Below are 26,971 nucleotides of genomic sequence, written 5' to 3'. Positions count from 1 at the left end.
GCCCCCCCCCCCCCCCCGGTCCCCCTGGTCTGCAGACGGGGGGAGGGGCGGGGGGGCAAGGCAGAGCCAAGCTGCGGAGCGCGCGATCAGCTGACAGCCCGGACGCGTCTGGGCTGTCAGCTGGCAGCGTGCTCCGCAGCTTGGCTCTGCTTTGCCCCCCCCCCCCGTCTGCAGAGGGGGGGGGGGCAAAGCAGAGCCAAGCCGCGGAGCGCGCGTGTTCCGTGGCTTTGCTCCCCGTCCCTCTGGTCTGCAGACCAGAGGGACGGGGAACAAAGCAGAGCAAAGCCACAGAGCCCGAGGGCAGCAGGACAGCCACGGCGCGTCTGGGCTGTCCCGCTGCCCCCGTGCTCCATGGCTTTGCTCCGGACACCTGTGGTATGGCAGCTGGGGCGCTGCCAGTTGGTCCCATAGCGCCGCTGTGGGCGCTACTGGACCAACCGGGCAGCACCCCAGCTGTTCTGCCCTAGGCGTCCTGAGTCAGCCACTGCTGGTCAGATTCAGCAGCGGCTGAATCAGGACGCCTGGGACAGAGCAGCTTGGGTGCTGCTGGGTTGGTCCAGTAGCGCCGAGGAGCGGCGGTGCTACTGGACCAACCCAGCAGCACCCCAGCTGCTCTGCCTCAGGTGTCCCCAAGTCAGCCGCTGCTGAATCTGACCAGCAGTGGCTGACTACAGGAAGCCCCTGCCCTGGGCTTCCTGGAATCAGCCGCTGATCAGTTTCAGCAGCAGCTGACTTGGGGATGCCTGGGGTTCTTAAGTTGAATCTGTATGTAAGTCAGAACTGTCCAGATTCAGCCGCTGAAACTGATCAGTTTCAGCAGCGGCTGAATCTGGATGCCAGTTCCGACTTACATACAGATTCAACTTAAGAACAAACCTACAGTCCCTATCTTGTACGTAATCCGGGGACTGCCTGTACTGGAAAAACTGGTTGGAACTACAAGAACAGAATTGTCAGAGACATAGATGAGCGTAATTTGTTGGGGGTAGACGGGTTGCGGGGGAAAGAGACAGCATGGTTTTCTTAAAGGGAAATCATGCCTGACCAATCTACTAGAATTCTTTGAGGAGGTCAACAAGCATGTGGACAAGGAGGATGATTCTTCAAGTGCTTGCTCATGTCCATTCCACTTAGGTGTGTACGTGCTGCACGCACAGATTGCCGGAGAGTTTTCTCTTAGCGGAACCGGTTGGGCCAGCTGGGGAGCCCCTTGGAGTGGTGCTACTATATTGGTGCATATATATCCCAGCTGGCAGTGTGTGTGTGTGTGTGTGTGTGTGTGTGTGTGTGTATATATATATATATATATATATATATATATATATATATATATATATATATATATATATATCCCTTCTCAGTTACTTCTTATTTACTTCATCTCAGTGGTATTTGAAGTGTTCTATGTAGTTAGCACCTAGTTAAACCTTTTTGTTTCTTATCCAAGTTACTTTCCCTGTTACGTACCTGTTAGATAGTTAGATAAATTGTTTGGATTGGGGCTCAACTGTTGCATCTCCTTCCCGCCTGGCCCACGGTGCATGTCAGAACGTCACAATTTTAAGCCTTGCACTAACTGTTCCAAGCCTATGCCCTGAGGTGACCCACACAATTTGTTTTAAAGTGCTTGGGCAAGCCCCACGTTCCAGCTAACCGCAGAATATGCTGCAGTTTTAAACCCAGAACTCTGTGCGAGAAGGACTCGCGCTTAAAGATACTACTCATGGTGTCGGCACTTTGCCCAGCATCATCTTTGGACTTAGCACCGGAGTTCCGCAGCATACTGTCTTCGGTGTGGGAGACTTCCAGTTCCTTGGGGGCCTCGTCTGCATTGAGACACCCTACAGCGTGGCACCTTTCAGTCACCGGTGCAGTGCAAGAAGAGAAGAGTAGATATGGGGCAGATTCCTGCCCCGTCATGCGTCGGAGGTGTGTCCACACTTGAGACACCCTGTCGTACCTGCACCAGCCATGAGGTCTGCTACTCCTGGGCCAGAGCACGGCCAATTGAGCATGACCAAAAGCTGTGGTGCAGGGGAGGAGCTGATTCAGGTCGAACAGCCCTCTGCTCCTGATATGTTTGAGGCAGCACAGGAGCTGATTGAGTTGACGACTGACTTGCCCTCACTCCTCCAGAGCACCAGGATCTGTCTTGAGCACAGGCCTCGTCATTGGCACTGAATCTGGGTAGGCCCACTCCATCCTCGGCACCAGCGCCTTGTGCGGTTCTGCGTTCCCCAGCTCTCTCATCAACGCCGGCAAGTAGTGGAGAGACACTGTTCCCTGGGCCTGGCCTCTGCCCCGCTGTGGTCGGAGTCCAACTACTCATTGGAGTCCAACGTGGAGTTGGTACCATCAAGGGTATCCATCTCTTGTTCTCCTCTCGGCACTGCTCAGTTCCCGGTGCCGATCTCAGTCCCGGCACTGTTCCTCATCCTGGCACCACTCTAGGCCTCTCACAAACATGGCCTCCGCAGTTGCAGCATCTGAACCAGTGGCCGTTCTGGGCCCCTTGGGCATACCACCAGGCGCAGGGGAGCATTCTCTCTATGGTGGGGTCCGCACGTTTGGGGATCCGGGTCCCACCTTGGGCCACCCTGTTGCCCAGCACTGGATCTTAGGTCTTGGTGGTATGTTGGTAGTCCCCCGAGCTATACTTGGAAAAGGGTGGAGGTCATGGGCCATCAGAGCAGTCTGCCACCTCTCAAGCATCAGAGCGGCCTCATGAGATGGAGGACTCAACAGTATTTATTATTCTCCCCGATAAGGCCCTGGGATTGGCTTCTTCGTCAGCACCGGTCATGGACTCCTGGGCCCATGAAGAGCTTCTTCAGAGACTGGCCCAGAGCCGCGGGGTCCAGCTCGAGCGGACCTCCAAGGATTCAGATCCCACTGTCAACATTCTTAACACTGAGGTGCTGTCTTGCATGGCCCTTCCCCTAAATAAAAGAGTGGGCAAAATCACGAAGGCCTTCTGACAGATGCCAGCGTCTATCCCCCCATGGACAAGAGGGCAGAGCGGGCCATGAGCACCTGTTCTCCCATCCGCCACCCAGTTTGATAGTGGTACAGGCCTCTAACCTGTGAGCAAAAGGGCTAACCTGCCCCTACCCCTAAGAACAGGGAAGTCAAGTGCTAAGACCTTTGGGGTCACAAGGCCTATGCCTCGAGGGGGTCTCCTACTCAGGATCGCTAACCAGCAAGTCCTTTTCATTAGGTATGCCTTTAATTCGTGGGCAGCTGTGGGCAAGTTTGAGGAGCTGCTGTCCCAAGATTCAAGGCAGGAGTTCAGGGCTTTGTCCAAGGAAGGCAAAGTAATGTCCTGGGCTGCACTTCAGGCAGCCCTGAACTCGACAGATGCAGCAGCCCGTACTATGGCAATAGGCCTGGTCTTGCATAAGAGCACATGTCTACAGGTATCTGGCGTTCCTCCGGCAGTCCAGAACACAATCCAGGACCTGCCCTTCAAGGGTGGCAGTTTGTTCTCAGAGTGAACCAACACCAACCTTCATGGGTTAAAGGATTCTAGGGCAACCCTTAGGTCTCTAGGTATCCACACCCCCGCCCCACAAAGGTGCTCCCTTCCCGGGGCCATGCCTTGCTCTTTCCAGCAGGGGAACAGGTCAGACTTCCCTAGGTGTAGAGGCCACAATAATAATGTATAATTATGGTGTAGAGCCTACAATAATAATAATAGGACCGGCAGACATCCCTCCTTCCTCTGACTGGGAAGCCCTTCCGGCAAGCCCCAGGACCCTAGGCCGAATCTTTGAAGGTGCAAGCGGGGACAGCGCACCAATCTCAGACTGGAGGCCCTTTACCAGTCACCTTTTTCCCTTCTGCTATGCCTGGTCACTTACCATGACGGACCATTGGGTCTTAGACCTCATCCCTTTCCGCTCCCGCTCCCCCTCCCATTCTCCTTCCCTGTCCCTTTTCAGAGACCCCTCTCATGAGCATCTTCTCAGGGTGGATGTTCAGAAACTCCTTGACCTGGGGGTGGTAGAAGTCCGGTGGGACCACAGACGAAAGGATTTCTATTCCCGCTACTTCCTAGTCCCAAAGGCTGCTTCCATCCTATTCTGGATTTGAGGCATCTGAATACCTTCATAGTAAAATCTAAGTTTAAGATGGTTACCCTGGCCGTCATTCCTTCCCTAGACGCATGAGACTGGTACGCTGCCCTCGATCTCAAAGATGCCTATTTTCAGGGCTTGACAAACCCCGACGAGAGCCACTCGCCAGGCCCGCGTTGCGCATGCGCAAGATGGGCACTGCGCATGCGCGAAATGCCGGTGAATGGGGCTCACGGAGCGACCAGCTGAAATCTACTCGCCATGGGCGAGTAGATTCAGCGGTTTGTCAAACCCTGCCTATTTTCACACTTCCATTGTGCCTGTGCAAGGCACTTCCTCCACTTCAGGGTGGGCCACAACCATTATCAGTTTACGGCCCTCCCATTTGGCCTTTCCACAGCCCCCAGGATTTTTACAAAGTGTATGGCAGTGGTGGCTGCATTCCTGAGGAAGCAGCGGGTCCATGTTTACCTGTACCTAACAGTTGGCTCGTAAGAGGCTCGTCCCTGTCCCAGGTGATCAGCCATATATCCCTCATAAGGGAGACGTTCTTCAGACTGAGTCTCGTATTGAACGAGGCCAAGTCCACCCTGGTTCCCACTCAATCGATAGAGTTCATGGGAGTTCTTTTGGACGCAACAGAATGCAGAGCCTCCTTGCCCTTGGGTGCTTCATGGCACTGAGGGATGCCATTCTGCAGCTACAATTGTTCCCCACCCTGACAGCCAGCTGTTGCATGAGGCTCCTGGGGCTTATGGTGGCCTGCACTTATGTGGTACAGTGTGCCAGGTTCAGAATGAGGCTGTTTCAGTTGTGGCTGCACCAGCTCCACAACTCAGCTTTATAGCATATGGACATGATGGTGACAGTGCCTGCAGACTTGCTGAAATCCCTCCACTGGTGGCTGTGCAAGGAAGTGGTCTGTAAAGGGATATCATTTCTCACCCCTTCCCCATTCATTCAGCTGGTGACAGACGCCTCCGGCATAGGCTGGGAAGCCCACTTTGGGAAACTCAGGACGCAAGGTATGTGGGGTCCCGTGGATCTCTCTCCACATACCAATGTCAGGTAGTTGAGAGCTATTCGCCTCACCTGTGGCGTGTTCCTATTGCAGCTCCAAAACATGTGCGTTTCAGTTTTGATCGACAACACGGCTGTAATGTTTTATATAAACAGACAGGGTGGTGCTCGCTCCTAGCCCCTGTGCAAGGAGGCTCTCCTCCTCTGGGAGTTTTGTGTAGCTCACAATATTCACCAAGTGGCTACCTACCTCCCCAGGGCTCAGAAGAAGCTGGCAGATGGCCTCAGCAGGTCCTTCCCGGGGCTCCAATGGTCTCTGAGGGCGGCTGTAACCCTCTCCATTTTCCACAGGTGGGCTGGACCTGTTTGCCACAACAGGAAGTGTCCCCGGTTTTGTTCTGTTTGATGATCCTCTGGCCGTGGGGCCTGCTGTATACCTTCTTCCCCTTCCCACTGATCCCCAGAGTAATCCTCAGGCTCAGGGAGTTCTGGGCCTCAGTGATCCTGATAGCCCCAGCCTGGCCTCATCAGCATTGGTTCCTGGACCTCCTCGCCCTTTCAATGGAGTGGCCTCTGGCCCTCCTCCTGTGTCCAGACCTAATCTCCCAGGAATTTGGCAGGCTCCATCACATGAGCCTCCACTCCCTGCACCTCATGGTGTGGAAGCTCCATGGTTAACGGCCTCAGAGAGGCAGTGTTAGGAGCAGGTCCACCCAGTCTTCTTAGGGAGCTGGAAGCCTCCACCCAGTCTTCCTACCTGGCAAAGTGGAAATGGTTTGTGATTTGGTCAGGTAATAAGGGGGTCCTCCCGCTATGGATGTCCCAGTTATCTTGATCTACCTCCTTAGGTTCAGACTCCAGGGCCTGGCTACCTCCTCCATGCAAGTGCACCTAGCAGCCATCTCAGCTTTCTACTCCGGCTCAGCGGGAAGGACCGTTTTCTCGGATCCCAGAGTGCACCAATTCCTCCAGGGCTTAAGACAGGCTTCATTCTCAGGTGAATCAGCCAGTGCTCTCCTGGGACCTAAATTTGGTGCACTTAAGGCTCAAGGGTCCTCCCTTTGAGCCATTGGCCACATGTTCCCTTCTACACCTTTCCTGGAAGGCCATTACCTCATCCAGGTGAGTAGCAGAACTCAGGGCCCTAGTAATGGACCCCCCATATACGGTCGTCTTTAAGGATAAGGTCAGGCTGCGTCCCCACCTGGCTTTTTTGTCCAAGGTGGTGTCTTTCTTCCATGTTCACCAGGATTTTTCTCTCTGTGTTTTACCCTAAGCCCCATAGCTCCAGGACGGAACAGGCTTTACACACACTTGATGTGAGGTGTGCGTTAGCTTTTTATTTAGAAAGGGCCAAGCCCTTCCGCAAGTCCTCCCAATTGTTTATAGCATTAGCAGATAGGATGAAGGGCCAACCAGTGTTTCATCCTGGATCTCAGATTTCAAGGTGTGCTACGAGCTAGCACAGGTTCTGGCCCCACCCACTAGGGCGCACTCTGTGAGATCGCAAGCCTCTTCCACAGCTTTTGCAGCCCAGGTGCCTATTGTGGAGATTTGCAGGGCAGCTACCTGGTCCTTAGTGCACACTTTTGCAGATCATTATGCCATCAATCAGCACACCAGGGAGGATGCTGCTGTAGGTAGGGCTCTACTACAATCCATCTCTAGGTAGGTTCTGACCCCACTTCCTGGGAGGCTAGCTTTGGAATCCCCTAAGTGGAATGGACTTGAGCAAGCCCATGAAGAAAAAAGCTACTTACTTCAAGATGTTGCTCATGTGCATTCCACATCCCACCCACCTCCCTTGCGTTAGAGCATTCCAACAAGAAAGAACTGAGGGGGTAGAAGGCCAGCAGAGAGAGGTATGCACCAATATAGTGGTGCCACTCCTGGGGGCCCCAGCTTGCCCAAAGAGTACCACTAATGGAAAACTCTGCGGCAATCCATGCATGCAGCACGCGCACACCTAAGTAGAATGGACATGAGCAACCCATCTCAAGGAACAATAATTAAGAAAGTAAGTAACTTTTATCCGGTGGATATAGTGTACTTAGATTTCTAAAAGGCCTTTGACAAGTAAAGTAAGCAAGCTGTCATGGGATAAGAGGGAAGGACCTTTCAAAGATTGGTAGCTTTAAAAAGATTAAAAGATAGGAAACAAAGGGCAGGAACAAATTATCCGTTTTCAGAATGGAAAGAGGTAACTAGTGATGTCCTTCAGGGATCTGTCCTGGGACCTTTCCTATTCAACATGTTCATAAATTATCTGGACAAAGGAATAATCAGGTGGCAATTTGCAGATGATGCAAAACTGCTCAAGATAATTAAGTCCACAGCAGATGGATCTCACAAAATTAGGTGACTGGGCCTGTGCCATGACCAGAGAAGCAAGGGCTGTGCTCCTCTCCATGCCTTGTATCTAGTGAACCACAATGATGCTTGGCATCTCTGGAGATAGGACACAGTTTCCCACACAGATCAGTTGGCTCAATCCCTGTTTTCCAGCTGCAAAGGAGTTTGTTAGATTTGGAATTGCTTCTGGGCCATGAATCCCCATTTCTTATGAGGACCATGATACCAGGAGGGCAGTGCATCAGCTCAGAGATTGTGCCTGGAGCCCGATACACTATTTGAGCAGCCAGGGCTCAAGCAGCAGAACTTGGTCACTTCCTTACCCAGCAAGTCATGGATAGAGTGTAGCAGCAGCACAAGATGTTGTCATTCAGAGCATGAGAGGGCCATCAGGGCTAGCTTCCCATAACCGGCACCCCCCATACATACCAGCATATCCTTTCTGAGATCATGGAAGAAAAGCAGACCTATCTAGCCCCGATGGTTTCCATGCAATTGAGAGGGGAAGAGGAGCTGGGGAGCCTATCCTGAACGGACGAAAAACAGAAGCTTCAGGTGGTAGCCAAGTTAGTCTCTACAGGATAAACTTAAACAACAAATGGTCTGGTAGCACTTTATAGACTTAACAAAACATGTAGATGGAATCTGAAGAAGTGGGCTGTGGGCTGTGCCCACGAAAGCTCATGATACCATCTACATGTTTGGTTAGTCTATAAAGTGGTACCAGACCATTTATTGTTTTTAATTGTGAAGATAAATGTGTCTGTTTTCTCCCATGCTTCAGGACTTGATGGTTTTACCTGGGGAAGATTCTTTCCTAAAAGAGCATCCTGCTGACTATACAAGTCCTTCATAGATAGCCAAGTCCAGGCAAAAATAAATATGAAACATCTGACATGTTAAATACTGCCAAGTGCTTTTAACAAGCACTGCTAGCGTGAGTAGGCAGCATTGCAAATATGTTTCTTGTCAACCTAAATTCCATGGGCTAAGATCACCCTAGAATAGGAGGGGGGAGAAGGAAGCAGTCTCAGATCTCTTTCATGTAGGCATATGGGTCTGATTCTTCAGATACGCTATCCAATTGGCAGAGCTGGATGAGGGAGCTGCTATATGTCTTCCAATTTTTTCAACTGTTTCCCAGAACAATACAAACTATAGAAAGTGGCAGTAATACTATTTATTATGCCTCACTGTTCTAAGTACCTAGCATTGGTGCTCTGGTCTGCTATTGCAAGACCAATCCTCCATTTGAGACCAGGCAAATTTAAAATTAATACCTGCTTGAAGTGATCAGTGTTCCCATGGACTCTGAAAGAGAAGTCAACAAATAGAACTTACTTTGCTGATGCAGAGCTTATAGTTTACCGCCTGCTATATTAAACCAGTGATACCCAGACTTGTGTTCCCCCAGTAAGGCTTTATTTGCATTTATAAGAGAGTCCAAGTAAAAGATCAAGTGTCTGTAGTATAATATGCTCTGCATGTTTAAAAAAAAATACTTTATACAAATCCCAACATTGTGGTTTTTTTAGAACATCAGTTCTGTCCCAGCCCTGCAGTGCCATAAAACACAACTACTGAACCTGTGCTAGAGATGTCTTCATGCTTCCTGTCCATTAGTGTAGGCCTCCTAAAGGTTAGTATCACCAGTCAAGTGAAGTATGCGGGTTTATTTTTTTTTAAGTTGGGAGCTTTTGCTAACACGAGTCAGGTTTGTAGCTATCATCCTAACGGTTTGTCCTTACTATTGTAATCGCATTCATTCAGGAAAGAAATATTTCTCCTTTGTTAATCAGCCACGTCCAGTCCTTAGCAAAGGTGTTAGAGCTATGGGTACTGGCTTATGTTATATACAGGATTTAAGGTTTTGTTCGATGGCTCTTATTACCCCCACTATGTAATTATTCCAGCAGCCCTGGTCCTTAGCACTCAGACTCAGGGCAGAGTAGTCATGTCTCCAATTCATATCTTCACCTAACGCTCCATATTGGTTATCTAGTCCCAGCCAATGTAATGTCCTTTCTTTTGGCAATGCCATAGCGTCCAGGGAAGGTGTACCAGATATGTCAAAATTACTGTGTTCTTGGTATCATGTTTACAGGATGATCCCGCTTCCCAGCTTGGATGTATGCTGCCATAAAATTCCCATTTTAACAGATCCATGGGCTTTATTGCAAGGATGAGTATCAGACAAAATAGTGGCTTGAAGCAGGGGAAGTTCACATTTTAAAATGAGCTGTTAATACATCCAGCAATATGCGAATGAACATACCATATATTCCGGCGTACAAGACGACCTCTGATGTTAAAAAACATCCCCCAAACATCTTTCAAAGCCGCGAAGGGGCTCCGGCGCGCCTGGGATGCCCGGCCGCCGGCTTCCCCCGAGGCTTTCAAAGCCGCGGAGGGGCTCCGGCGGGGGGGCAGCCCAGTCGCGCCTGGGATGCCCGGCCGCCGGCTTCCCCCGAGGCTTTCAAAGCTGCTGCGGCTTTGCTCCCAGTGTCTCTGGTCTGCTGGGGACCATCTCCAGCAGATCAGGGACACCGGGAGCAAAGGAGGCGGAGGGGCGCTGGGGTATAAGATGAAACCCTATCTTTTAATTAAAAAGATAGGGGGTAGTCTTATACGCCCAGTCGCCCTATACGCCGGAAAATACGGTATGTCTCTTCTAAGTAGTGGTGAGGAAAAAAACAAGCAAGCTCTGGGTACTCAAAGTAAGACTTTACTTGTCATTCGGGTATTGTATTAGGACATCCTTTTAAAGGACAAAACACATGATTTATAATTAAACAGATGTTGTGGTATTCCTATGAAGAACCAGGGAGGGTAATGCAAGAAACCTGTATATGCAGATAACTATTCAGACATGAAATGCAGTATTCTGGAACTCAGTTTTGCAGCTATTATTTGCATAAGTAGTCACATTGTAAACAAAAAGACCATTGGTTAAGACCTGCAATGTGATATATTTTTATCACAGCTAACTGCACATTTACCTTGCTTACAATGTTAATGCACTTGAAACTCTTTAATCTGGCAGTCTTGGGAAATCGGCTATGTTGGATTATCGAATTTTGTGGACCATGAGTGTTCATGTATACTTTTTGTTTTGAAGGTGAAAATAAAATCATTTTTGAAAAGTTCTGAATTTTTATTTCATATGTAACAAAGACAGTAATACATATGAGGCCTGAGGGAGGGAGGATGCAGGAGTGTGCTGAGGCTGGGAAGTCTGGAAGCAGGGAGAGTGTGTGAGGGGGATGGGCGTGGGGTGCTTGCCTGCTGCCCTGCTTCCTGGGCACACATGGCTCCTCACCCCCTCCCGCTCCCAAACACCACTCCCCACCACTATCAAAACATCAGGGGAAAAGCTTCTAAATAAGTGCTGTGCTGCCATTCCTCCAAATGGAGGAGGAAGGGCTGTGGCAGCACACAGAGCCGCTTTCTCCTCCTGCTGCCAGGGTCTGTACCACAGTGTTCCTGGATTAGGGACATCCATATTACTGAGGTTCAAGTGTGTTTTTTAGAACAAGATGTACTATAGGAGCATATTGTTATTTGGTTCTTGAATTATTTGCCTGTAAAAATTTGAGGTCTGTTTTATTTGCAAACAAAAAATATGCCTAGTAGGAAGTTGAAACTAGAATAGTTGTATTTTATTGCTAACTTAACAATTCTTTGGTTTACCAAATTAAGGTAGAATGTACATATACCTTTTTCTTCTGCAAGAAGATGTTTGATCTTTCAGTTTGAAAGAAACTTATTAAGGGAAACCATTCAGGTTCTCATTTGTAACTGTATGTAAATTGTTTGCCTTAATTTTTTTCCTCCTAAATGAACATTTTATTCTGCCCTTACTGTGCAATGTGAGAAATTTACATAGTCATAATCTTCTTGAGAAGCCACTGTCTATATAATTCAATAAGCATTATATACAATATAGAAATCTACACTATAGTACAGCATAGAAAACCATTTTAAACATTTCTCTAAAACATACATTGCTTAATTCTGCAGTCTTTAATCTCATTGAAATAATGCAGTTGATTTCACTGGAACAACCTACTATGAATACAGATTGTAGAATTAAGCTCATATTTTGTTGAACATTTTATAAAATACCAGCTTTCTCACAGATGATGTATTCTTTCTACTTAGGAAAAATACTGCTCATATATTCCTCACTCACAGAGTAGGCTCTATCTACAGGAGAACATCTCTACCATTGCTATTCCTGCATCTTGATCTTGTACTTTTTCTGTAACAAAGCTGTTTACAAATGTCTAGCGCCATACACTTACTCTCTACTTGTTCCCCCAGGAAATATGTATTGATGTATGGAATAGAAAATCATTTCTGTATACTAGTATCATGCAGTAATTCTCATGTATTTCTATATTCTCTATGCATTTAAGTCTGGTGTTCAGTATTTTTCTATAGGGGATGAATGCCACCATTCCACTTGTTTCTTTTTTTAAAATATAAACATAGAACAGTTTAAATACAAAACCCTCTTTGTATAAGAGATCAGTTTCATCTTACTTTGTGTATGAAGTATAAGGAAAAACTCACAAATACATGGGTCTCCATTAAAACATGAACCTTTGTCAGTTAGTCACTATATCATTTCTGCAGTAGTATTTTGCTATACTTAGAATAGGGAATAACTGTAGTATATCCTATGCCTTAGTAGTAAATGCTGATATCCGTACATTCAAATTCTATTTGCATGCCCTTAAATAGTTTTGCTGACTTAATTATGAAATACAGGACAAGTCTGAAGGGTCAGTTTTATAAACTACACATTAAAGTTCATATCCTTGGTTCCTGATCCAACTCACTTTAACTCCCCAAATCCCTTCTACGTTAGTTAATATAGGGAGAGGGGGAAATCTTGTATGTGAAAACAACTCAGGGCTGGGTTTGAGGTGAAGCCATCTCTTCTGCCACTATGTTCTTATATTTATTTTGATGCTTTTAATACATATATTCACTCCAGTTCTTCATCATCTATCCTTGCCTGAGTAGTAAATAACTATATAATGCTGCAAATTCTGTTACTAGAAGGCACAATACAAAAGGGATAGCAAAAGAATGCTTGGTGTCATAGAAGTAATTATAAAACATCTGACTCTCGAACAAATGTTAAGTATCTTTCCAACGTCATGGTAAATTCCTATAATCAAAATGTTGACTATTAGATGGTGCAGTAACTGGCAGAAATGGAAAAACTGGGACATTTTAACTTTTACCATCATGGGTTTGTTGTGCATTTATTTCAATAACGTAATTATAACATGATCATCCCTTCCTTGCCATAGCATTTCTCCTTCAAAGTCCACCAACCCATGTTTCCTAGCTCTCATGAGAATCCCAACAACCTTGTCTGAAATCCGTACATATCTGTCAAAGAGCTCCCCAAAGGTGACTTGGATCTTGCCGTCTCGCCTTGGTTGAGCCATTGTTGCAATGATAAAGCACATATCTCTTATCTCCCGGTGAATGTGAATCTCTGCTCTCTTGGCCCTTTCAGCAGTTTTCGTACCCTCTTTAGGATGACCATAGCCCTTATCTCCTTTGTGCAGGCGTGTCGACTGGGCCAGTTCATAGTCAAACTCCTCACTGAAAGGATTCAGCTTCTGTGTTATCATATGCTGGTCTGACCATTCTTGCCATCTGCCCGTCAGGGTATTAACAGGACTGTATTTCCTGTGGGCCTTGCTGCTTGGTTCTTCTGTAAACCTACAAGCACTGAAAGAAACAAAAATAGGGCTTGATTTTTTTTTTCATTTTACCATGTTGAGAGGGTCATTTGTGCTATTTACTGTTTTCTTTGGTAAAGCCCAGAGTACTAACCACTAGATGGCATATTTTTACTAATTCTAAAGTTAGTTCTTCAGTATAGGAGTATTACATTTATGTATCAATTTTTTATTTATAAGCCAGGTGGATCTTGTAAAAGACACCAACTTATTCTCTGGATCTCAATTTTGTTAGTCACTTTATCTGCCCAGTTATTAACCCACACACTGGGTGCAAAAGAATAAATGTAATTATCTCTCAATTTACTTGCTCAGTTAGCTATCTTTCTCCCTGTTTCTATCAGTTCTTCAGGAGCCTGGAAACTGAAGCAAACTAAATTTGAAGTGCCAATAACTGCAAATGCAAAAATTGTACTCACTGCTATTCATGATTATAAAATTAGAAATTATAAGATTAGAAAATCTGCTCCTTTCAGGCTGCTTTGATTTAATGAATAAAGCAGAAAGCCTAAGACAAGCGTGAGGAGGATCTTGTCAATGTAAAAATCAGACCATTGGGAAGTGCTTATTTTTGATTGGAGTAAGCCCCAAACAAAACACACAACCCACTTATTTAGTTCATTTAAAGATTTTTCAAAGGTCAGGAAGGTGTTGCCCTCGCTACACTCCAATCCCATTCCATCTTCGCTTGCTAAAAATATCCATGACCACAATGTCATTCATAGGTACTGGGACAGGGCCTGAGATGCAGTTATATTGCGGAGTACAAATCAGGGCAATAGTGCAAAAGGATTTAAATTCCCTGCCGCTGTTACTAGTCTGAGGGCTGCTCTATCATAGTTGGCTGCAACAGCCCACTGGGGCTAAACTGCAACCAAGTATCCGAGCCACAGGCCCTTCTCTCAAACAATGCTCTGCCCTGCCTCTGCTGGTAGAGGAGAGAAAGGATGGCTGGGGGAAAGCCCTTATCTCAGTTCTAGGTCCCTGGAGGACACCTGCATTATGATTCTCCCTGTGCCAATTAAGTTGATTTTCAAAGTTAGTTGCACTAGTGTTGTTTAAAGCACAGAACAGGCCCATAATGATATAAAGCACTTTTTTGCTTCCCTCTACTTTGCAATCATGGAAGAAAGAGAGAGAGTGTAAGTAAGTATAAGATGCGGGTCTGGCAGGAGAGTGTTACAATATTACATTGCAGTACTATCAGCAAATTAGCTCTTCCCCTATGCACCATGCGATGTGCAGGGAATTTGGCTCCTGAAAAAGATTTCAGGAGATCCACAAAGTCCCTAAACCATTATACAGCATCCTGTCCAACCCTGACCCCCATCAAGCTCCTTGGCTGACCACTTCCCCAACTCTCAATACAGAGAGTATGCTATGGAGGGAAAACCTGAGTCCGTGAATGGTAACTATTATACTGATGGTCTCACTGGAGCTGAAATGCAGCACGCGCCATAGCGGACATGGCTACACAGCAACTAAACCCACTGCTGGCTCATGCCAGCTGGCTCAGGAGCATGAGCTGGGGGGACTCTCCCACCTCATAAGGTCCTGGAGTCCCAGGCTCCATCTTGAGCTTAGATGTTTACACAACAATGAAACCGCCTGAGCCAGTGGCATTGGCTAGGCCAGTGGTTCTCAACTCGTTTCAGTCCATGGACCACCAGGCCAATCAAAAAATGTTCATGGACCTCCTCCTTTTTGAGACAGTCCATGGACCACCAGTTGAGAACCACAGGGCTTGGCAGTGGGTTTTCTTTACTGTGTAGACAGATATCTATAAAGTGGTTGTCTCTTACTCATATGCTTATCTTGCTTCCTCCCTACTCGCTGTGATGCTTTTCAAAACTCCTGTAGCAGGAACCTCATAGGATCAGAAGTGCAGGAGCAGGGCCAGCCAACAACATTTTGGCACCTGAGGCAGGGAGCTCAAATGATGCCCCCATACCCCTTTGCTTGGGCCAAAACTTTGAAAGGTCTCAATTCTGCCTTCTTCCTGTTCTACTCCTCTCATGGCACGCCACCATCTCTGTGCATCTAGAGCAGAGAGAATACATATACACCAGCAGCAGACACAATTTTCTACACTCTGGGTCCTAGTGGCGCTCCTCCCCCCCTCCCCCCCCCCAAAATCTGGCACCTGTGCAGGAGGCAGCTTAGCTGAACTCTGCCTTGTGTGATCATTCTTTTATTTACTTCGTGTCTCCTACATTTTCTGTTCCCACTTAGATCTAATCCTCCTTTCTAGCCAAATACTGTTCTCGCCTTTCCATTCTAATCTTTTCCTTGAGCTGCCTAGATTAGCACTGCTTGATTTCACATTTAGCTTTTTACTCTCATGCCCTATATGGTTAGGGATGATCCAGTTCTCATTTTGGCCTTCTACATGCATCTTACAGTTTAACCCTTCCTGTTTTGCCCTACTCTATATTTTCTTGAGGCTTTTACCAGTAAAGACTCTGCCTTTCAGTTTTATTTTTTTCACATTAGTCTCTTCTTCTCACGCATTTTGTTAACTGCTTGAGGCAGAGAACATGTCATCTTTGTGTTTGTACAGCTCCAAGCAAAATGGAGCCCTGATCCAAACTAGGGCCTCGGGATATAAGTAACATTAAAAGTAACAATCATAAGGCCTATTTGCAAATATGTATTCTGTATTGTCCTTAGCAAGATCTGTGCTGCCACTTCCTCTTTTTCCTTTTGGGTGCGTAAGCACTTCCATGCTGTTTGCTTCAATGTTGCAGTTTTCATTACTCATGCACCACCAGGTTTGTTTCTAGGTACAGACTAAATATTATCATCCCAGCATGTGGAATTTGCATGCAGTCTGCTAGGAGATCAGTATGACTCCAGCTAGAGTTACAGCTGGCATGGATGTGGGTGCTGATGTGAGAAATAATTACTGGCACTGTATGTTCCCACTGAAACCTATAGGGAAAACAGAACACTCCCTTATTTAAACAAAAAAAAAAAATGATGGTTAAAGCAAAACTGAATGCTTAACAAAAGTAGCGGGTTTTATTATATGTTCTGAGAATATAAAATAAAACTGAAATAAGACTGTTTTTTAAAATCCAAGGGCTGTACAACAACTGAAAAAAATTAAATTAAGAAAAATCTTTCCAGGCAGATTTCAGTAAGGTAGACATCTGTAAGTAATATAAAAGATGTTATTTTATGCATTTACACTTCTGTATGTAGGGTTAATCTTCTGTTCTCCCAGATAACTGCATTAAGTTTTGACATATAAGGTATTTGAGAGATTCAGGCAACCCCAATAGAAAGATAGTTATTTCCTTGCTAGAGCTGCATTTTATTTTAGTGAACAAGTTCTTTGTAATCTGGGTTGGTTTTGGGTAGAGCTGGTCACATTAGTAGTTGCAGATAATACCCACTGCAATTTTTTTCCCCCATTATGTTTGTGAATTTCCATCATACCGCTCCTGGTTTCTAGGACTGTAGAATGCACTTTCTTTGTTATCTAATATGGATGTTCAGTTTTCAGCCACTATTTGGGAACTGGTTCATAGTGACTATTAGCCAGTCATTATTTGTGAGATATGATTAATTATCTAGATAACTTAGCATTGGTCTACTCACTGATTGGATAACTGAAACAGATGAATGAACAGTGAATAAGGCCTTTCTGTGATGTATTTTCAGAGATCTGTTTGTGCTAAAATTTGTGAAACATGTAGACTCCTATAAATAGCTGTAGATGTTTATGGATAACTAATGACATGATCTCAGGCCTAGCAGTGAAGCAGAGCCCATTCGTTTGTTTGCAAATATATCCATGTATCTGCTTTGGCATTATTCCATCAACTCTCCTTCCATGCCTTTCATTTCTGAAATGCTGATTAGAAGACAGTATGAACATGCTGGCCTTGATTCTCCATAGCCCTGGTGCTTTGTGGAGCTTTTTACACCCAACCTAAGTGTAGGAATGCCTGCCCTCCAGGATTGGCCTGAACTGTTCCAGAATCAGCATCAATCTCCAGGTGACTATTGAAGACAATCTGGGGGATTTTAATAGGATATTTTAAGAAAATGGCCTTATGTCATGTTGGGAAAAAAATCTCCCAGAATAAATTGTCAGAGTTGGCAGCTCTAGCTAAGTGCATTTAAAGTGGGTGTAAAACACTGCTATTCTGATTTGACAGCTTCTGTACTCAGTCTGCTCTTATTTGGCACAGGTGTAGATGGCAACACACAGCATGAGGCAATGGAGAGACAGCTCCTAATAGGAAAGGGCAGCACAAAGCCAGCTGGTTCCCTTACTCAGTGAAACCTACAGCAGGAGGAAAATTCCAAAGATCCACTCATGGATTTTCTCCTTCATTGTATAATCGCAATAGTTCTTTCCAGCCTTAGGTGTGCTGAATCTATGAACTTGGTTCCAGTGGCGGGAGCAGGGGTTGCCTTATTAATTTTAAAAAAAATGAGCCTACCCTGAAATGTCCGCTTTAGTTATTTGTGCAGTGCCTAGCACATGTCCTGGCACTATGTAAATGCGAGGGCGGGGGGAGTTGTGGGACATCCCAGAGGACTAATTGCTGTGTAGAGACCCTGTGGGAACATTCCAATAATTTCTAATAGCTACTACTACTACATTGGAGGTGCACTAAGGCCCAGATCTGTGAAGGTTTTGAGGTACAACTGCATTCAACATTGCAGTGCAGAATCCTAAATCTCATTTTCAGAATGGATTTAGGCATTCAGCAACCAATATCTTACTGACGAAGTTTTTAGTTCCTAAGTGGTTAAATATCTTTTGGAAAATAAGAGATTTAGGCTCCTAAATCATGCGGGTTTTGCAACACTGCATGCAGCAATTCCTAAACACTTTTACAAAGCCAGGCCAAAATTCTTATCTTGTGATTTTCAAAAGGTTTGAGAGAATTCAGTGCCCAGTTCCAAAGGGAAGTTTAATGGATTTGGGCAGCTAAAGGTTAATGATGCAAAAAGGCCCAACTCGCAATGATTTTTATTGAGACTTATGCTTCTAAGTGACTTGGACATATTTGAAAATTCTACCCTAAATTTTCAAAGGTCTCTTGAAAATCCCAGCCTTCTATGCTAAATTTGAAACTCCTATCATAATACACCGAAGTTAAAAAGTACTCTAACCATCTTGAACAATCCAAGTCAGTGATACTTAGACTGAGGCTCAGGATTCACAAGTAACTTTTCCATGTGTCTCGCAGCTTTTTGCAGCACATGATAGTAAAACACTGTGTAACTTAATTATTAACCAATCTAAATTAATAATACTTGATCAGTCATTTTGCTGTGAAATACTATATATAGGAAACGAAACCATTACTTCACACTACTCTACCTCTTTTGGGCCACGCTGATCACTAATTTGGCTCCTGAGCTGTGAATATCACAGCTTTAGGAAATTGTGTGCCTTTTTCTCTGTTTCCCAGGGTATGTCTACACTGCAGAGTTTTTCCAGAAAAACTACATCCACACTGCTATTGCATTCTTTTGACAGAGAGTTGAAAGAATGGAGCGGTTTTTCTGACCGTGGTAAAACTCTTTTTATGAGGAAGAAGTATTTTTCTGAGAGCTTTTTTTTTTTTTTTTGGAAAAAGGCATGTGGACACGGAAGAGAGTGTTTTTTTTCGAAAGGCCTCCAGGAAAAAGTACGGGTACCCTGGTGGCCATCTGTTCATGGTAATCACAACTGAAATGTGAGAGAGCATCCACATTGATTGGACACTATCTTTCGAAAAAAATACATTGCTTTTTTGTTGTGCTTTTGCTGTGTAGATGCTCTCTTTTGAAAAGTTTTTCTGGAAGATCTTCCGGAAAAACTTCTTATGAAAGAAGCTTACAGTCTAGACGTAACCCCACTCTTTCTTGTAATTTCTAGTACTAACCTACCGTCTGCCAGGATGCATATATAGCTCATTTGCAAACACTAAAAAGAAAACAATTTAATTAATCGAGCTTGCTTTATGCCTCTACACAGTGCACTTCAGATAACGTGGGTGTTTACAGTAATATTTACCTTGTAATAAATGTGTATATTTGTGTGCATATACATACATTACAGTGTCTCTGGTGTATGGAATTGATTTTCCTGAAATTAAAGTGACTGCATTGGAAAGGCAAGCCACAATCCCACTATTTGCAGACTTTTTCTGCAAAGTTTGCTGTGTGGGAGAGCTTCTGAGGAGCTATTTGATGTCAGCACAGGTCACAGAATTTCAGTCAGAATCCGCTGCTTCTCTTGGAGCTACCTCTGTGGGTCAAATCCTGTTTGTATTGAAATGAATGAGAGTTCTCCACTGATTGTGATATCTAGATTTGAACCCCTGATTATTTTGTAACATATGGAGTCAACAATTAACAAACAAGTTTTGTTTGTGATCCCCATACAGGAACTGTTACAAGGAAATATTGCTTAACGTTCAGTTTGGTGCTAAGAGTTAGGCTGGCTGTTTAATTCAGTAAAGGAGAGGTATGTTTTTCATAATAATTCTTTTCACATATATTTAAAATGAATTCTTAATATGCAGCAATTCTTAACCTAAACAACACATTTTGCACTTTCTGTTTTCCTCACACCATGTTGCAGACATACGGAAACCTCCTACACATCAGATTGTTTCTGAAGGATAAAACATTTTGTAAGATGTGATTATAGTGATTTTTCTGACATATCAGGGATTTCACACTTGACATTTAATACGTGGTGTACAATTCAATAGAGAAATGATACCAAAATAGTGCCTTTCTTGACTAAATAAATAATCAGACCAGTTCCATATCTCTGAGTTGTAACCACAGATGTTTGCAGCAAGTGTAATATTTTTGTAAATTTGTAAAATGGGTTAATCTCAGATGGTAAATAGAAAATAAACCACATTAAGTGAGCAGAATCCAGAAATGTATATAGGTTGCAATTCAGTAAAACACTTAAACATATACTTAACTTTAAGCATGAGCACTATATGCTTAAAGGGGCCAAAAAAAGAAAAGTGGTCAGAGACTTAACTTTGGTAATTTTTGCTGACATGCACAGGGTTTAATTGTTTTCCTTAATGAATGTACATTTAGCATTTTTTTCATAGATTCTTAGACCTAAAGGGAACACTGAAATCATCCATTCTGACCTTCCGGTATAACACAAGCCATAGAACTTCCCCTAATAAATCCTAGAGTACAGCTATTAGAAAAACATCCTATTTTGATTTAACGTTGGTTAACGTTGGAGAATCCACCACCACCTTTGCAAAATTGTTCCAATGGTTAATTACCATCTCTATTAAAAATGTGTCTTATTTATAGTCTGAATTTGGCTAGCTTCAGCTTCCGGCCACTGGTTCATGTAATATCTCTCCCTGCTAGACTGAAGAGCCATTAGCAAATATTTGATGCCCATGTAGGAACTTAACTGCAGTCAAGTCCCCCCTTGACCTTCTCTTTCAGCTAACTGAATTGAGCTCCTTGACTCTATCCATACTGTATAATCCTTTAACCCTTCTCATAGCTCTTCTCTGAACCCTTTCCAATTTAGCAACATCATTCTTGAATTGAAAACACAGAACTGGACACAATATTCCAGTAGTGGTTTCACCAGTGGCAAATACAAAAGTAAAATAGCCCCTTAACTCCTGTTCAAAGGTTAAGGAGAATAATTTTTTTCTCTCCTCTTTGTAATACCATTTTAGGTATTTGAAAGTTGCTATCATGTCCCCTCTCAGCCTTCTCTTTTCCAAACTGGGGGGAAAAAAAAGCAGGAATGTTTTCAGTCTCCCATAATAAGTCATATTTCTAGACCTTTAATCATTTTTATTACTCTACTCTGGGCCTTCTCCTATTTCTACACATCTGTCTTAAATGTGGTGCCCAGAACTGGACACAATGTTGCTACTGAGGTCCAATCAGTGCAGAGTAGAGGAGAAGAATGATTTCTCATGTCTTGCTCACAACACTCCTGTTAATTCATCCCAGAGTCATGATTGCTTTTTTGCAACCATGTCATATTTAGCTTGTGGAGCACTGTGACCCCTAGATCCCTTTCTGAAGTACTTGTTCCTAGACAGTCACTTCCCATTCTGTATGTGTGAAACTCATTGTTCCTTCCTAAGGCTACGACTAGACTGCAAGCCTCTTTCGAAAGAGGCTTTTTCGAAAGATACTTTTAAAAAAGCTTCTTTCGAAAAAGAGCATCTAGACTACAATCAGCACTTTCGAAAAAGCAAGCTGCTTTTTCGAAGAGAGCACCCAGGCAGTCTGGATGCTCTTTCGAAAAAGCAGTTTGCATGACATAGCACTTTTTTTGAAAAAAGGTGTTATTCCTCATGAAACGAGGAGTACCACCGTCGAAAGAAAAGCCGCGTTTTTTCGATTTAATTTCAAAAGAACACAGCTGTAGTCTAGACGCAGGTGAAGTTTTTTTGAAAAAAGGCTACTTTTTTTTTTGAAAAAACCCTGCAGTCTAGACACAGCCTAAGTGAAGAATTTTGTATTTATCCTTTTTGAGCCTCATCATGCTTACCGCAGACCATTTCTCCAGTTTGTCCAGATCATTTTGGATTATGACCCTAACCTCCAAAGCACTTGCAACCCCTCCCAGCTTGGTATCATCAACAAACTTAATAAGCGTGCTCTCTATGCCATCATCTACATCGTTGATGAAGCCATTGAACAGAACCAGTCTCAAAACTGATCCCTGTGGGACCCCACTTGTTATACCCTTCTAGCATGACTGTGAACAGTTGATAACTACTCTCTGAAAGTGGCTGTCCAAAAGCCACTATGATGGATATCTATTTCTGTTAAGATTTTGAATGCTATTAATTGCAAATAATTTATTTAATGAATTTAGTCCATTTTTCTGTTAATCTTTATCCACAAAGAGAGTTCAGTTTTTAGGAATCTATTCAAGATTAAAATTTTACATCACATAGTTTATGTAGTCTGAGAGATAGACATTAGTCTGTAACTTTAAAAACAATGAGTAGTCCTGTGGCACCTTAGAGACTAACAAAAATATACAGAATCATGAGCTTTTGTGGGTAAAATTGGATGAATTGGAGTGGTTTATGTAGATATGTTTTAGTCTATGGCTTTCAAGTGATCTCAATCACAATAATTGAGAGAGATATTTTATACGTGCTGTGTGATTAAGGATCTAAGTCCCGTGGTATTATCTCTGTGAGTTTGGAGTCATCAAATTGGGGTGACAATAGGAGGCTGCCTTTTCTTAAAACTTGATAGTTTCCTTTTGGATCTTATCCAGTTACAAAAATTTTAGCTTCCTATCTTCTTCTCTCCCTTTTGTAAACCCACACTTGCCTCAAGGACTCTGTTATTTTGGTAGACCCTAATGGAGTGTTTGATCACTTACAGTGATGGCATCGGTCGTTTAATCCTCATAATGTGGTCACAGTCTTCTTGCAGGAGTCTGTCTTCTGCCTCACCCCCATATCCACTGTCCTCCGTATCCATGCTGTCACTGCGACATTTGTGTAGCTCTAACTCCGAGAATTTGTCCTCTTGTTCCATCTGTTTCCAACCCTTGGTTAGCTCTGTCACCAGATTTGAGCACTTCCTCCTCCTTGTAGGAGACATTTTGTCCTTAAGAATTTTATCAAAATGACTTGATTCCGCCTTGCAGCCGCAGATCTCTGTGCTTCCATTATCCTTCTCATATCTATCACTGAGGAGGCTAATGTCATTTCCTTTTTCATAGACTTTACTTACAACAGTTTTGGTTACCTCCTTGCTTTTAATGTTAAGCTTTCTCAGAGCTTCATCAGATTCACTTGAATCTTTTACTACATCCCCTTTAAACACCATCTCCTTCCCTGAAGATTTTTCCATACCCTTTTCTTGGTGTGTCTGAGTAGAAACTGGCCATCTTGATGATCGCCTTTCTTTTGGTGGCTCAGTTGGTGGTGATTCTGAACCAGGCATCCATCCCTGGGGCTCTTGGGCTTGCTTTGTGTTGTGGTCGCTTACCCACTGTTGCCAGCCTCGTGCCAAGCTGATTACAAGGCTGGTGGTTCGGAACTTTTTCATGCCCCTTTTTGCAGGCTTAGCTTTTTGGCTTTCTTCTGGCGGCATGTTGCTGCCTCTTCTCCACCTCTTGTGGTAGCCACCTAGTAAATGAATGATCCTAGATGGAATATCTTCCAGTTGGGAGAGCTACAGTGATTTAAATTTAGAAGCAGGGAGCATTTGTGATATTGGAAACTATGTGAAGCATTTCTGACGGATATAGTGACCCTGCTCTGACAGTGTTCTTTTTTTAATACCTCAGGCTTGCATTTTGCCACAGCAGATGGAGGCTGCATGAGGTAAACAAAGATGACACTTTTCTACAGCAGTCCTGTGGGAATTAACAGTTCCTGTAAAAACCCTTTCTAGGGTCTTTATAGTTCAGAATTTGCTTGACAGTAACTGGGTCTTATTTTTCCTACTAGTGTTTTGACTTGTGGCAAAAATATCAAAGTGTTAAATCCTAAAAGGAGATGAGCCCCTCAATTGCCAGTGATATCCAGAGGAATAATACAGCACCATGCATAAAACTGAGTTTCATCTCATTGTGCCAATCTGGGAATTTCACTGGATAAGAGATTTTAGTTACAGTTTCGAAAAAGTGTCTTGGTGATTTTTAATGCATATTATAAATCCTATCCTAGGGATTTCCGTATGTTTTCTTTAATTGCTCCAGTACTTCATCTCCAAACAGACAAAATTAATAAAAGTTATTGCTGTTTGCCTGTCTCGCCTATTGAGAAGAATGTACAATCTTTGGAGTTGGGACCATACTCTGTGGTTGTCATAGTGAGTCTGCCTGGCCTCCTGCTGACCTGGAAAAGGAAACTCTCCCTAAGACTCCTTGGTGGGTGGTGCCAGAGCAACTCAGCCCCACCCACAGGAAGCAGAAAGGCGTGGCCAGCAGTATAAAAGGCCGAGCTCAGAGCTCTGTTGGAGCCCAGCTGCTGAGCAAGCCAGACACTCGGACTAAGCTCCATTGGAGGAAGGTCCAGCCACACTGCCCTCAACAGGAGTACTGAGTTAGGTCACCAGGCCTGCTGCCAGCCCCTGAAGACTGGCCAAGGCTGTCACAGCCATTGCTGGGCCTAGACAACTGGTTAGGGCTGCAGAGAACACTGCAAGGGCCTGAAGATCTGCCAGGACCCCCAGTACCCTCGCCGTGCCCTGAGGACTGGGCTGGTCCACCTGGGCCCCTGCCTGAACCTAACCCAGAGCCCATGGACACGCTGCCAGTTCCTTCATCCCTGGAGGACCCTGCAGAACGGTTGCAGAGCCAGATAGGGGGAATCGAGAAGCAGCCCAGTGATAGCCGACCTTGAGCCAACGGAGGAAATGGAAGTCAGTTGGATAGTGCGTTGCAGTCAGGATCCCTGCTGGCCCATTGACCTGGTCGGTGTGTGGCAGTCAAGATCCCCACTAACTCACTGGCAGCCTCTGCTGCCACTGTTAGGGCCCTGGGCTCAGATGCAGGGGAACGGGTAGGCCTGTGTCCTCACTGCCACTCCTCATCTTGGGTGGCAGGTTCCCCCTAATAGGGATGAACTCCCCTGTGCTTGTTGGCTCTCTGCCAGTGAGGAGACCCAACCCCCGCTCCACCTGTCAATAGGCCTGCACCTTAAATTGGTAAACTAATTGTAGTGTTTGTTGCCCCACCCTGACCCAGGGCTGGGTCTTCTAAACTGCTGCTCGGCCTGCTGCCAGGTCTGGGCCTTACCTTGATTGTTTGCTGCTTGCCCGCTCTGACCAGGGCTGTGGCCTTAGAAACTATTTATTCATCCTGTAGCCAGGGCTGAACCTGTAAACTGTGTATTGCACCACCCTGCACTAGGGCTTAGTCCTACTGGGACCCATGAACTGCTGTTTGTATGTCTGCTCTGAAGCCGGGCCTTGGGGCTGGGCCTACAGACAGTTAAATGGCTTTTGTGTGCCTGTGCCACCCTGTACTGTGAACCTGGGCAAAAGGAGGGACCACTAATGGTTTTTTTTACAGGCCTGAGCACAGGTTGGGGGCTCAGGACTATGCAGCAATGTCTACACTGTCCAATGCCTGGCAAAAGGGGGCTTCACTACCAATGTTCCCTCTAACTTTCCCCACTCTTGTGTGGAATCAATTTTGCTATGTGAACTGTGGCGCATACAAAAATTCATGGAGTGGGATGGGGCTCAGGTTTGGAGGATGGGAGTGGGCTCTGGGCAGGGTCAGACTTTTGAGGTGCAGGGGGTGAGGGTTCTGGATGGGGGTGTGAGCTTGGGGATGGAGTTGAGGATCCAGGGGTTCAGGACTAGGGCATTTGGAGGGATAAGGAAGATTACAGATTTGCTGGCCCCTGGACAAGGTGTGTGTGTGGGAGGGGTCAGGTCTGTGCTCCTGGAAGGGCCAGGGCTTTGAGGGAAAGGGGGCTAGATTCTCCCTGATAGCCCTTCAGCACTGCCCTGAGCACACCATCCGGGGCTCCAGTGAGTTCTAGGGGGTGGCAGGCCCCCAGCCCCACCTACAGCCCTGCCCCCCTGCTGACACCATGCCTCCCCCAAGGGGAGGGGAAGAGTGTGTGCGTGTGTCTCAGTATCCCTGGAGCAGTGGAGGGGGAAGAGGCCACATGGTCCAAGCCTATCCACCCCCGTGAGCAGCGGAGAGAGAGGAGGCCCTATGGCCTAAGCTGGCCCAAGCCTCCCCAGCAGAGAGGGAGGAGGCCACATGCATGTGACCCCCCACCCAGAGGGAAGAAGATGCTCGGCCCCAACCTCCCCCACCCTTAGGAGCAGCGAGGAGGGAAGATGGTGCACAGCTTGAGCCTCTTCACCCTTAGGAGCAGTGGGGAGGGAAGCAGTCCAACGGTCTGAGCCGGCTCAAGCCTGCCCAGCCCAACCCAAGGAGCAATGGGGAGGGAGGAGGCCTCCCCGGAGCAGTGGGAAGGTTGGTAGCTGCGTGGCCTGGGCCTGCCCAAGCCTCCCTGCTCCTGAGACCATCAGGGTGGGAGTGGGCCACATGTACATCTACCATCACAATGGGACGGGTGTTGCTAGTATTTATAATAGTATTCATAATAAACGCAAGTACATTATAAGGATACAAGATCTTGTGTTTTTATTCGGAACTTTCAGAAGAGGGAGCTCTCTCTCCCTTTTTGAAGATGCAGATAAAATCTAGTATCTATTTGGTGCTAGGATTGATACCTTCAAAGATTGGGGTTACTTGTTTGCATTTATAGGGTAATGCTACACTACTTGTAACACAATAGTGAACAACTGACATTTCCTCAGATGAAGCCCAGTGGTATCTTGTTTTCTGGTGTAATGTTTCCTAACTAGGAAAAAGAAACATCACTTCTTTCACTCCACGGGCATAGTAGTTTGCAGGAGGACCTACAGTGCTTTCCATGTGATCCAATGGGGACATTCATCCATTGTGGAATTCTATTGAATTTCCTGAAGTCATACTAGAGATACATTTGGATTCAGAGCTGGTACTGCTTGAAATAATAATTAAAAGTCATGGAGGATTTGATGGCTTTTGTCCTTAATAATATTTGGCCATATTCGGCCATTGATTAAGGGAGAATTCTTCATTAGTCTCAGTAATTATTTCTTCTTAAAATTGGTGGCGTGGATATGGCCAAATGTTGCTATTTAATATTTGTCTTTACTTTAGTCTGTTTATGGCCTCTGTAACACTATAACTTTATAACCAAGTAGATTTTCTGCTTCAGGCAAGTGAATTCCTACGCCACCAGT

At 45.1% G+C, this 26,971-nt stretch overlaps 1 protein-coding gene across 1 annotated transcript; it reads right to left on the bottom strand.

Annotated features, from left to right (window-relative positions):
* Window positions 1–1,402: 1,402 nt before the first annotated feature.
* Window positions 1,403–23,396, bottom strand: ABRA (actin binding Rho activating protein). The gene is made up of 2 exons (XM_006113010.5): window positions 22,584–23,396; window positions 1,403–13,202 (listed from the first exon to the last, which is right to left on the bottom strand). The coding sequence occupies exons 1-2, from the start codon at window positions 23,300–23,302 to the stop codon at window positions 12,725–12,727; spliced, it is 1,197 nt and encodes a 398-aa protein (XP_006113072.3). The 5' UTR covers window positions 23,303–23,396; the 3' UTR covers window positions 1,403–12,724.
* Window positions 23,397–26,971: the final 3,575 nt, after the last annotated feature.

Source organism: Pelodiscus sinensis, chromosome 2, assembly GCF_052426305.1.
Source record: "Pelodiscus sinensis isolate ZL-2025 chromosome 2, ASM5242630v1, whole genome shotgun sequence".
NCBI classification, from domain to species: Eukaryota; Metazoa; Chordata; order Testudines; family Trionychidae; genus Pelodiscus; species Pelodiscus sinensis.
The sequence above is the reverse complement of the archived record's forward strand: the minus strand, read 5'-3'. Positions and strand labels throughout refer to the sequence as shown.

Coding starts and splice junctions, on each gene's coding strand:
- ABRA (XM_006113010.5), bottom strand. CDS start 23,302: ATGCCGCCAGAAGAAAGCCAAAAAGCTAAGCCTGCAAAAAGGGGCATG. Junction 13,203..22,583: donor AAACGACCGATGCCATCACT/GTAAGTGATCAA, acceptor TGTTTCTTTCAG/TGCTTGTAGGTTTACAGAAG.